The sequence below is a fragment of the Embiotoca jacksoni genome, unplaced genomic scaffold, assembly GCF_022577435.1.
Source record: "Embiotoca jacksoni isolate LCO1_2020_lvr unplaced genomic scaffold, fEmbJac1.0.p SCAF_24, whole genome shotgun sequence".
NCBI lineage: Eukaryota > Metazoa > Chordata > Actinopteri > Embiotocidae > Embiotoca > Embiotoca jacksoni.
In genome coordinates, this window is record NW_027185375.1 from 3,317,226 (window position 1) to 3,330,598 (window position 13,373).

The following is a 13,373-nucleotide window of genomic DNA, read 5'->3' on the forward strand; positions in this document are numbered from 1 at the left end:
AAAGCCAGACAAACAGACACGGTGCAGTATTTACACACACGCTAATAACACACACATTCTGGGTGATTTATTGGCCCTTAAAGCAGATTGAAAATCACTGAAAACTGGCTCTGCTCAACACAATGCATCCTTTTCCTTTTATTTCTTTTCAGATAAATGTCTACACACCATATAGGGTTATATGTGTTTTTCTGTTTTGTAAAGCAAAAGCCCCAAAGATTTTCCTTAAAAAAAAAAGAATAAATAAAAACTTGTCAGCCCTGAAGGTCTTTGTCCCAGGAAGTCATATCTGTTAAAACGCAACTGGCACTATTATTGAACAGGCTCTCAACAAAGGAATAAACCAAGATGAACAACATGGAGGCAGATTGTGAAGCAGTGAACTTTACTTTCAAACAAAACAGAGTCTGAAGTCCAAGCAGGATAGAAGCTGATAAAATGCTTGATTAAGCAGCAGAAGTTCAGGAAACCAAGCAACAATGGCCTCCACCAACTTTGAACAAAGACTTCTACAACAACTATTAGTAGCAGACTGGTGCTATGCCTCAAATTGTACACTTACGTACCAACACTTCGGTTGTTATGTTTTCACGCTGTCAAGTATGGAAACATCCAGTGTACTTTAAGTACCTGGAAAACAGTCCACTTTACCTTTTAGACCCGAAAGCTACGTCCTATTTTCTATAGGCTGCAGTCTATGGTCTTATATCTATAGAGCCGAGGGTCGTTCCTTTTGGAACTTACAGCTGTGAAGTTGTTGCTGATGGAACTTGCGGAAAGTTCATCAGGTGAACATTTTAAAAATTTTCCTCGGGCATGAGGGGTTAAAACACCAAGAAATTCCACCACTTCACTTTTACAAGGCCCACCTGGCAACTATAAACTCTCGTGGGTGACGTCCTTGTCACGTTGCTAATAGTGGCACAGTGGCTACTGTGAGGACTCTTAACATTTAAAACATGTGGTTGTTTTTTTTACAATGTTTTGTGCACTATAAAATTACATCTTCAGTGTCCATACAATACATGTTCAGTATTGCAATCTCAACAGCTATGCTTCTAAAGGGTGCTAAAGCTACTAAAATAGCTCATATATCACCAGGTCAGTTCGCTGTGTTTAGAAAAGACACCAGCCAGAACCAACCTGATGTTTGTCCTTGGGATTTTGGACTTGGACTGAGCTTGAAGTCAGTAATGTTTCAGTGGATGTATTTGTAATTTCATAGTTTTCAGTTTTAAAGTATTTCATTATGAGTTTTGTCTGATCTTCCTCTTCTCTTTCTTTTGACCTTTCCCTTGTCCACCTTTCCCTTTTCCCCTCTCTCCTTCTCTCACCCTGTTGCCCTTCCTTCCAACCCCCATCTCCCAGTGTGCGGTTGTGAACTGGCTCAGGGAGGCTTCTTTGTGCGGCAGGGTGAATATATTTGTACTCTGGACTACCAGCGGATGTACGGGACTCGCTGCTTCAGCTGCCAGGACTTCATCGAGGGGGAGGTAGTGTCCGCTCTGGGGAAGACCTACCATCCCCGCTGCTTCGTCTGCGCTTCATGCAAGTAAGAATCACTCATGTGGGAAGTAAAAATTCAAACCAGATTTATTTCACGTATGATTCAGCTACTTCTTAAGATGTTTTCTTACAAAACTCACATCTTTGACTTAAACAGCAGTAAGATGTGATATCATGTTCGCATGAAATTGAAGAAACATGGCTGGAACATAAGTGCTGTTTAAGCACATAAAGTTCTACGATGGCTGAACCGAACCCCTCAACTGATGAACATCATGCAATGATAAAAATCAGCAACAAAATGTTCACTCCCCTTCAATCTCCTAGAAATTAGTAAACACCATTTAGTTCTGCTATTTTCTGTGAGGTTCCCTCTATATTATTGTGCCTTAACACTGAGGCTGTTCTAAAAAAAAAAAAAGAGGCAAGTGCAAGGCAAGATAAATAGTAGAGCACATTTTTACAAACAATAACTTTTAAAAATATTTTCAAAATACTTTCCATTAAATGAAAGCGCTCCAAATCAAAACGAGGAGAGAGCTATTTAATATTTTTTTACACACATCATCGACAGCAGAACTCTTACAGTATTGGTGTCATTACAAGCAAATACAGCTATAATACACATACATGTACACATATAGGAAAGCACATGAAGACACGTGTCACTACATGTCATACAGACATCCTCACCTGTTTCAAGCCATGTGCATGCTTCTCCTGTCCAGTGTGTGTGTGTGTGTGTGTGTGTGTGTGTGTGTATGTGTGAGACCAGTGTTGTTTCTTAGGCCTAGGAAGGTAACGGGAGCCTCTCTCAGGCCGGAATTTTAAGTGTGGTCAGGCAGTGCGGCTACTTAGCTCATTCCCGCAGCTCGCGTGTTAAGTGTCTTTTGAACTCTGGGTGGGTTTTCTATGTGTGTGTGTGTGTGCATGTGTGTCCCTCCTATCATACGTTGGTGATCCCAATGCTGAACCTGAGATCAGAATGTTCCAATGTGGCATTTGAGGTTTGTAACGTGATCATCAAACTCTTGTGCTTCTCTTATAACAAATATGGCTTTTGTGGTGCTAAAACACAGCGACTCACTGTGAGCAGTTTAAAATAGGGCAGAGGAAAGAAAGCAGATGCAGTTGGAGATGATACATCGTGTGTGTGTGTGTGTCATGGTGGCTATCTGCGTTTTTACACCCTGGCAGTCGGGGTATCTCTTGGGTGTTTTCTGTGTCTGTGTTACTTCGCAATTCACCTGCAACTGCAACATGCACTTCACACGTGTACTGTGCCTGCATTTCACTATCAGAGGTCAGTTCACACCAACACTGATGCAGTGATGTACCAAGAAAAAACAGAAAATAATCCAACCTAAATGAGCTCAATTAATAGAAAAATAAAAACCCATTTCAATTAAATTGTATTTATTTGGCACCAAATCGCAACACAACACAGGTTATTTCATGGCACTTAACACGTTAAAGTCCGCTGCGTCCATCCACACTCGCTTCTTTTGATTCAGTAAGACCCGGTTGCTTCATAACGTACTGTTTATCAAAATAAACAGCAGAACTTTACAACATTAAACCAGAATGATAGCAACCCCCCCCCCCCCCAAAAAAATAAAAATAAAATAAAAATAAATAAATAAATAAACAGAATTACCATTGCAATTAGTATACGAATACCTCAAACTGGATACTGATGAATGAAATATGAAGTTTGATCAAAAGTATAGAGACTGTTCCTGTTGCACCCGAACAGAGCGCAGCGCTTCGCTGCACGAAGCAGAGGGAAGCTACAACCCAGTAAGTATTCCAAGTAACATTACGGGATCAACATCCGCACCTGTGCTACACATTCTTCTGTGTCCACCGGCATTTAACCGCAACATGCACTTCATGGTGCTGCATTCCATTCACATGCAACAGGAGCCGTCTCTGAACTTTTTCGTTGCCCCTCTTAAGCTAAAGATTTTGTGTAAGAAGGTACCATAATAAAGAAGTGTTTCACATACAGTGCGGTAGGAGGTAGATTTAGGCCAAGCCTCCACCCTGTAACCAAAACTTTAAAACTGATTTGAAGACTCAATGTCAGCTGTAAAAACTTTGCCATTGCTGGCTGTTTATTCTTGGGTAACCTATAATCTCAGCGTCGCAGAGTCTGGACGTGTCCCTCCCTCAGTAGCTGGCTGCGACAGTGTGACAGCAGCTCTAATATCACACTTCCAAGCAGTAGGATGCGGCACGTGGCAGTGAGTCAGAGATCCGCTTTGCCAAGGAATCATTATTCCTTCTCTATTTGACTCTGTGACAGCAGCTGTGGTGAAGCAGCATGCACAAACAACCAGGAGACATTATCATTGTTTCATTGTGTACACAGCATTTGTTTCTGAAGGGATTTTGGCTGGTGAGTGAAGATAGCGTCAGCGTGAGCACTTTGTACTTCCTTAAATGGCTACTGGATACTGCCGTAAAGAAAACTCCCAAACTGATGTAGCCTAAAAGGTCTAAAGGGAAGCGATTGAGGTGCCTTAAAGTGCAATACTACTGAGGGCCAGTAGGGGTGGGATCCAGGAACCCTTTGGCCCCAGTAGATTACTATTCAAAAATCATCAACTTCTCTCGTGAAATACAAAGTCAATAAAGTTTTATGGAAATGTTGATGTGCAGGTTTCCTCTGGTGAATGTGGACTTCAGCATTTCTGAAAATATGGCTACAGCCCTGCTTGACATTTCTCAAAAGTATTGACAGTCTGGCATTTTGCTCAAACTGTCCAGCAATATCCCCTCATGATGAGATGGACCCTCCTCCCTCATCAGTATATGTCAAGAGTTATTCAGGTGGTGTGGGAGGATTTCACCTGGTCTGCAGTAAAACCACCTCACGTGATTTTATGTGGCTTTTAAATCAATCTTTATATTCTATGATGATCTAAATCTTATTTCAGAGGAGTAGAATAAATTAATTCTAGGAAATCAGCACCCTCCACGCAAACTGTACAGTTCCACTCAAATCCCTCGTCTGATGTTCCTCCTGTTTTCTGTTTGTTTGCAGACAGCCGTTCCCGGCCGGCGACCGAGTGACATTTAATGGGAAGGAGTGTATCTGCCAGAAGTGTACCGAGCCTCTCCCTGCCAACAGCCCCGCACCCATACAGGCCGTCCACAGTCAGTGCTCTTCTTCCGTCTCTGTCTCTTTAAAAGCATTAATCATCGCAAGACCCAAAGTGATTGTTTCATTCCTTAAACTGACACACTCTTAAAAATGTGTTCCCCTCTCAGAACAGCAAAATGTATTTTGTTCATTTTGTTATTTCACTCAATTAAATCAGGGAACTCTACCACTCAGAGAAAGTCAACTTTAGTATATTAAAGTGTTATCAGAAGGCAACTGGAGAAAAAGCCTTTCACATGAGCTTTTAAAAGTCTTTCCTTTGGATGACACTTACATCCTGTGACCTGGATGACTGAGAATCTTCGCAGACATGCGGCACTTTAGTTTCATTCCTGTGTTCCTTCCTTCCCGTGTGCTCTGTGCAGACTGCTGCGGCTGTGGGAAGGAGTTCAAGAACGAACAGTCTCTCGTAGCACTGGACAAACACTGGCACCTGGGCTGCTTCAAGTGTAAAGTCTGCAACAAGGTGCTCAATGCCGAGTACATCAGCAAGTAAGTCAGTCTGGCTGTCTCTTGGAAATACATCACAATAAATACAATACTTCATTAATGCTGTTAGTGATGGTGAATTTGAGCTTGTTGGATGATAAGTCATGGAGGTCACAAATCTTCTTACGAGTTAGGCTTTCAAAATCTCTTCCATCCATGTTCAGGTCTGCAGTCTTAATGTACCTATAATCTCAAGTATACAGTATCAGGCAATGGGGAATAATACAGAAAAATAATTTGTGCCCTTTGATCCTGCAGTGTTATTTTATCGAGGCAAGTGTTTGTCAGATAGAGAATGATTGTAGAAGGTCATAAAGACCTGAATATTGAATAAATGAAAATGGCTGTGATCTGAGCTGGTAGGTGGCTGTGGAGTGTTTCACCATGACTGAATTGTAAAATGCGTGTTTACCAAATTTTACCAAATTTTTTACATTTATTTCACTTTTGATACTCCATGGGGACATATAGAGTCCCCATTAACCATTTCCTGTTTGTATCTTTACTGTGATCTGTACCTGCTGAGGGTAAAACTGCCACAGGGAAATCCATGTTTTCATTTCATCGCGTTGTATCTCACTGCGCTCAGGAAGAGTTGAAAACATTACACAAGCTTTTACCAGTCTCCACCGGCTAACTGTAGGTTTACGATTGATACGATAGTTTATTCAGTGGTGCTCTTCTTTAGCACATTTTGCATTTTGACCACACAATATTTATTAAGGTCTGGTAAAGTTTATTTGTATTTATTGCTGCAACACCCTGTCTTTCAACCTTGCATTTACCCTTTTATTTTTTTTTTAGCTTCCTGTACAGTATATACATACAGTAAATGTTAGTTTTTTTGGAAATAAGAATTTGGTTCTATGTCACAGTTTCAGTTTGTCTCGGAGCAAAGTGTCCAGCTAGAGAACAAAGTAGATGCAGTGCAGTGATTTTATGTACTGCACACCTCCTCTTTATTTGATCAGAATTAATTAAAATCCTTCATACATTTCTAAATAGGAGTCGATCGAAACATGACTCATCATAATGGAGCTCCTTTCTTGAACACCTGCTGAGTGCAGGACTCCGAGGCTCTGACGTGTCTCCTGTGTGATGTGAAGCGTATCTGATGGTCTGTTTTGCCTCTGATTTGCCGTCTTGTCCTGTGTTGCTCTGAAAGGGACGGGATCCCCTACTGTGAGATGGACTACCACGCCATGTTCGGCATCCAGTGTGAGAACTGCAAGAAGTACATCACCGGGAAAGTCCTGGAGGTACGTTTGGAAGAAATACTCTTTTAGAAGCTGTTAGTATGAAGCACATGGTTTAACTTACTCTTTGTGTAAGAGAAATAAAAGGGTGTAGATATAATAATGATGAATGATGGGATAGACTGAATAGAATACACAGATAAACAGAGGTAATTAAAAGAAGACTTTTCTTTTCTTTTGGTTGCATGATGACTGCACTCTCCATCCGCATGTCGAGTAGGGGATGCAATTTATAAAGACAGAAAAACAGCAGTAATTTACCCAAAAATGAAATTCAAATGACTGAAACATGTTATTAATTTAATTGACTTGACTGTAACACACATAACCCCACGTTAAGGCAAACCATGTTGTAAATTTGACGAGGTTCAGTTTTTCCTGGGGTCATTTTGGCACCTAATAGTTTTAGTCTTTTGTCCAAAACGTAAATCATCACCACACTGATATTTCAACATTAATCCTGACATTAATCAGACAGAGGAATCAACTTGTAAAGAGGACATACTATTGGCTGGTGATTCTGTAACTCCATGAAGAAGACATTGAAACAGAAGGTAGTTAATCCGATATAATCACAGGTCTTGTTTTCAAATGTTACTTTAGCTTTAGCTTCAGCTGATATTTTAACTTCTGCCAAGGTTACATTTCTGGTGCATTTCTTTTTGTTTGTTTTGTTTGAGGTTAATGGAAAAACTACTGGCTCCATTTTCATGAAACTTGGTGGAACAGTGTAGCATGGGTGCAGGACAAACCCATGGAAGTTTTCTGAACCCTGGGGCGGATCCAGGAATTACGTTGCAATGTATTATTTTCATTACTGTTGTGAAATAAAGGATTTGGCCGACTAAACGCCACACATCTTAAATTTCAGTAGATGGTAGTAAAGTTCAGTAGCGACAACATTTTTTGGAAGATTCTAGAGATATGATGACTCCGTATCACAATACACATTCGCAGTTACCAGCAATCCTCTGGGATGCACATGTACATGTACAAACTTGATACAACAAGCTGTCAGTATAGAGGACTCAGGGAAAGTGTTTTTTTTTTGTATAGGGGAGAACTGGAACCAGTACAGTACACAGTGATGTTATAGGGGAGAACTGGAACCAGTACAGTATACAGTGGTTGTGTTTGCAGAGTTGCAAATCATAGAAGAGTGGACTGCTGTCCTTGGTGGAGGTCTGTGTTCTCAGAGAGAGCCTCTTGTTTGTCATAGTCATAGCTGACATAATTAACTCACTAGAGTGTGCTCTCTTCAGTAAGGTGACTTCTCAGATTCATTCTGTCATTGTGTTCATGTTTCCGTGAGGCGGTTCAATGTCTGAATATCTATTTCTCAGTTCTGTAGTGTCAGGTCCAAAATGTTTCCATATTTGATTTATTTGAATAATCACTGAAAAATCTGATCAATAGCGCAAGTCTCAGTAGATACAGGTGGAGCTGCTCAGCCTATATAAACAGTTGTTAAATGTCTTTTTGATGAAATCTGAGGAACTAGAAGTGGCTGAAGTCATATCTTGGTTTCAGGGTTCCGGAAGTAAAACAAAAGTTGGTACTGTGAAGAAAACCTCCAAAGCTTGAATGGAAACGTCCGGTTGTATCATTAGACAAGATGAGCAGCTGCATTAGAAAACATTTGGTTTTGTTGTAAATAGTCAGAGGTACAAGATTGTACATGTAACATTGTGAGCAGATAAGAAGGCAGTGAAAAACATGAGCATATTAACAGTCAGAGAGAATTTATAGAAACATGCTCCTGAGCTGCGTTATCTGTGGGATCTGTCAATTTCGTAGCTTTCCCCACATTCTGGACTAAAAGTTAGGATATCTCATCCTTTGTTGCTTTGATTTTGACCATTGTTTTTCGACACTGTCTCTCTTTAGACCTGACTTCACAGAAGTGTGATACTAAATCCCTGATGTGCACCTTTAAATGGCATTGGCTATCATACTGTTGTTGTTCTTTTTTTGTTGTTGTTTTTTTCTGTCAGATCTGCTTTGTATTCTTCATACTTCTCCTTCTTATATTTCCACTGATTCCAGTGTTGACCTGATTTTCCCAAAGCAAGCATTAACATTTCATCAGTTGTCGTAAACACAGACACATGAGAAATGCTTCAGTCACAGATGTCATGGTGCATATAAAACGTACGATTTACAATAATAGACTTACCTAAAAACAACCACAGATACACGTTATACTCTTTCATGTAATCTTTGGTTTTATTGTTCATACAGACTTCTGTTCCCCGACTTTAGCCTTTAAGGCAGAGGTCTAGGGGTCCGCGGAGATACCTCAGGGGGTTGTGAAATATTTGGTTGATTAGACAATTTTTTCCCCCCAATTTTTTCCCCACAAATTTAAATGTCTTTAAATACACATTAACATGAATCCAACATATTGTAGCGAATGGATAAATGGAAGCAGAAGATGTTATCTTTCGGTCAGAAATGCACACATTCAGCGACACATAAGGAGTTCTCTCAAGCTGGACACCGGTTCACTCAGCGCAAGACTAGCCTGGACCTGTCCCTCCAAGCCTCCTGCACACAAAGAAGAGGACCCGCCCCTATCGCTGCTGTGCAAATCACAAGGCCCAGTTTAATATAAAGCACAATTTTATACACTATATATAGTAGGGGGTCCCTGCTTCATCTCTCTATCAGTTTGGGGGTCCTCGGCCTGACAAACATTGAAGGCCCCTGCTTTAAAGCATTGCCTCCTCCCAGAAAACAAACGTATTATTGTAAAACTGCAATAAGTCTTAGGATAAGCACTGCTAAAGGACATACTCAACAAACAAATGTCCATTTGCTATTATTATTCCGTGTAGCTCATACAAATATAAACCCAACGTATCAGAAAACAAACATCTGCTAAGCCTTTAACTGACGGTTGCTCCATGTGAGCCAGAGACAGATGAAGCTCCAGAAGGTGATGATGCAACAGACATAATGTTCGATAACAACATTATTACACCATCAGATGACTGAGTTGTGCGGAAAAGTGGGAAGTATTGATATTGAGAGAGTAGCAACACTGCACTGCAATAATACTGCAAGTAATACTTCAAGTAAAAGTGGTGCACAGAAAATATCTGCAAAGATACTTATAGAAATGTATCTTTTCGTTCAGAAAGTCGTCAGTACGAGTGCTGTGCAGAATCCATTGGTGTAGTCGGTCAAGGTGAAGTTTGTTTTAACCCTGTCATACACTCTTTTGTGCTATTATTTTGAAAATTGCCTCATATTTTATTAGCTCATGATATCTTTAGCATATAATATTTTCATCTAAAAGGAAATTTGAGTCTTAAGTTGTCGAATAAGCTAAATGTAGTGGAGTATAAAGTGCAATATTTCCCTTTGAATTGTAAAATATATATTTTCTTAAATGCAGCGCACACATTTAACACTGCACTTGAGTAAATGTGCATGCCATCTTTTCAGTGTACATCAAAGTAAAGTAGTTAACCACTGCAATCAGTCTTTGCACAGACCTGGGGTCATCATCAGTAACACATTTTTCTTCTGAGTGTGAGCACAGGGCAGCTTCAGAGGCTAATGGGGTGAGCCGTGCTGAAATTACATTATTCCCTCTGTTGCTCTCTGTGTGTGGGTCCACAGGGAAGAACCAACCAGCCAGGATCGGCTCTGTTGTTGGACCGGCATGACTGTTCGGCACAATCTCTTATTTTATGCTGGGCTAATGGCTTTGACCTCACTCTCCACTGCACACACACACACGCACGCACGCACACACGCACGCACGCACGCACACACACACACACACACACACACACACGCACACACACACACTACCTCTTCCATCCTCCTCCCTGTGCCCCTCAGGCAGGTCATCCTTTCAATATCAGTCACTCGGAGCTACCAGTCGGCCACTCCAGTCCTCTCTGTGCCATAAAATAAAACGACCCGACTTGCAGTTCTAGAAAATACCGCCAGCCACAGATTACACACTTCATACTCCTGAAACGTCACCGGTGTCCGATGCGGTGCATGTTTTTTAAATGTGTCATCAGATACGAGGGTGTTTGAAAGAACAGACACATCATCCCCAGCGTTGTCACTGTCATTGAGTCATGAGTGTGTCAGTATGTGTGTGTGTCAGTATGTGCGTGTGCACGCGTGTGACCTGATTCAGTTGTTGTGCCTTTTTGAAGTGTGTACGTGTGTGCGGAGGCAAAAAGAAAGAGAGAGTTAAAGCGAGCGCCGTGCTGATAGCTGCACCTTATCTGGAGCAAAATAGTCTGAATCATCGGACTGCACAATGGGGACCAAAAATCTGACTCTGGGGTGAGATTGTTCCATTTTTTTATTAGGATTTTTCACTCATCCTTGGATCGTAGGACTAAATTCCAGTGTTGTGTTTGAAGACATACTGTAACGACACCTTAAATTAGAGGTACACTGTCTTGTCTTGGGGGCATTTTAGTATGAGGAACAATCCTGAGGGAGCAATGAATTAAACAGAAAATCCAAAACAAATAAGGTAAGGAAAGGATGTAAGTTGCTATAGGGAACTAGGGAATATTGACACTGTTCACTCACTGCATACTTGCTTTGTTTGTTTAGTGAGTCATGCTGAATTACAGAACACATTTCTTATTGCCATCGTGAAATGTAGAATATTTGGCATAATTGCTGTTCCACGGTGAAAGATATCATGATATGAGTATCCGAGATGGCTGGCAGAAGTTATTTTTAATTAGCCTGACCTTTTCAGTGTTCCTTCACTATAGTTTTTTATTCCAGTAAACTTCACTTTTTATAGATTTTAGTCTGAGACTGATCAGGATTCCTTTCCTGAATCCTTTCAATATATCTTTGACACTTTAATATTGTGTGCTTTAGAAAATGCTTTATCCAAGAAAGTTTATTGGCAGCAGTAACACTCAGTTGCAGACTAAAAATATAAAACTTGACACTTAATGAATGGATAAATGAATGGGAAGTCAATCACAGGCATCATCAACAGATCAAGAAAATAAGTTATATGCTAGCAGAAAGTAATAGAGTGAAGTAAAAGATATAATCACACAACTTGAACAGAATACGTAGATTAACTCTTTGTAATCCCTGAGGGAAAATTTGTCCTGATGGAAGTAACTGAAATTCCTTGTACAGAGTCTAACAGCACCATTAGCAGTGAGACATAGCTCTCTGTCACAACAGTAATGGATGCCTCGTTTCCTTGGAGATGTCCACGTGTCAGCTTTCCCAGTTAAATATTGCTAAAAAAAAAAATAAAAAAAAAAAACCAGCATCAGCAGCTAAGATTCAATACTTCGCAACTTGGTTTTGCAAAGTCCGACATTCAAAGTATGTAAAATCAAAGTTTGAACTCCAAAACCACAGCTAAAAGTCAAACTAATATCAGTTGCTTCATATTCAGTGTCACCCTGTATGACCAGACAGGGCATCAGTGGAATAAAATTACAAAAGTGTTGGCATTTCATATCAGGAACTATGTGGTTCCAGTTTACAAAGTGGGCATGCCTTTATATTTGCAATTCAAGTAATTCCCCTTGCTTTAGTAGTCTTAAAAAGTGCACGGTTATTTGGTTCAGTTTGCTCTATGAGATTATTAAATAAAACTAAAGCCAGTCAGGTGTATTTTGCAGCAGTGCATGCAGCCTCGCATGGCTAGCTGAGTGGATAGAGCCAGAGGAACATGCTCAGTGAGAATGAGGCAGAGATTAACAGAGCTGGATGAGAGGAGTCGCCTGGAGAGGCTGGTTGAAATCAGTGCGGTGGAATGTGGGTTTTAGTGAAGCAGGCTGTTGTTGTACAGTAATGGAGAGAATGGACACGGGATACTCTCCCTAGGTGGCAAGAGGGACTAGAGGAAGAAAGCTTTTAGACCGGGGCTCCTGGATGCTCCCGCCATGACCTGGGAACAACAGAGCAGCTTTATGGGGGCAAACAACAATCTCTCTCTCCGCTTCTGTTTCTTTCCTTTCATCATATGACAGACTCTCACGTTCTCTCCTTTCATAAACACCTACCCGCTCCCAGTGTCCGTGACAGCGGCAGAAACATTAGAAAACAGAGTGAGAGCGTGTATTCTGTCTTTCTCTCTGTTTGTGTGCAAATGACATCACCTTCATTTGCTATTGTGTTGGGCTAGCATGTGTGTACCCAGTTCTACAGGGACTGGAGCCAAATCAGCCGAACAGGACTAAAAGCACCAGCACCTATAAAATGAGTGTGTGTTGTGGTGGTATGTGTACTGAGAAGGCAGTGGTGGAACAGTGTCAATTTGCGTCTTACATTTTTTTTCACCCTTTTATTACCTTATTCCTTGAAAACGCTCCCCCATGAATACATTTTGCCTGTTTATGAACCACTTTTTATGGTATGTGTCACCCAATCATGGTGTCACCAATATCTAATTTTAGACAGCTGTTTTAAAGAGAACTGGCCACTGCAGTCCTTAAATTCCTGTGAAAGCTACTCCCTGGGTTAAAAAAAAAAAAAGCCTGGTCGGCCATTCAATTCAATTCAATTTTATTTATATAGCGCCAAATCACAACACAGGTTATTTCATGGCACTTAACACATTAAAGTCCTTACGGTTGAACTTTACAACATTATACAGAGAAACCCAACAATTCAACAATTCCCACATAAGCTCATAAGGCCATCCTCATGCCTCCATGTTTTTGGGCCTAAAGAGCATCATCACCAAAGTCCTTCTCCAAGACTTCCAATGGACTCCCCACACACTAATGTTAGATTTTCTTGATATTGTTGGTATAATTGGACCAAATTATGTTAATAATAAAAATATTTGGGATTTGTGAAGCCCCCAAAAAAACATTTTCCATTTTACAGCCACTCTTTCTACAACACTATAATTGTTTATTGGACAAATGCTTTTTTGGGGCCGGTGTCCTTCAAATGTTAAACGTTGACTTTGAGATTCATGGGCC

General features: G+C 40.6%; 1 protein-coding gene across 8 annotated transcripts in view; it reads left to right on the plus strand.

Annotated features, from left to right (window-relative positions):
* Positions 1-13,373, plus strand: part of ablim2 (actin binding LIM protein family, member 2) — a 103,325-nt gene that overhangs the window by 49,896 nt on the left and 40,056 nt on the right. For all 8 annotated transcript variants that reach the window (XM_069159096.1, XM_069159102.1, XM_069159098.1 and 5 more), the window contains exons 3-6: positions 1,369-1,552; positions 4,556-4,668; positions 5,041-5,167; positions 6,330-6,423. In XM_069159096.1, the coding sequence (XP_069015197.1) occupies positions 1,369-1,552; positions 4,556-4,668; positions 5,041-5,167; positions 6,330-6,423 (518 nt within the window). The remainder of the gene's footprint in view (positions 1-1,368; positions 1,553-4,555; positions 4,669-5,040; positions 5,168-6,329; positions 6,424-13,373) is intronic.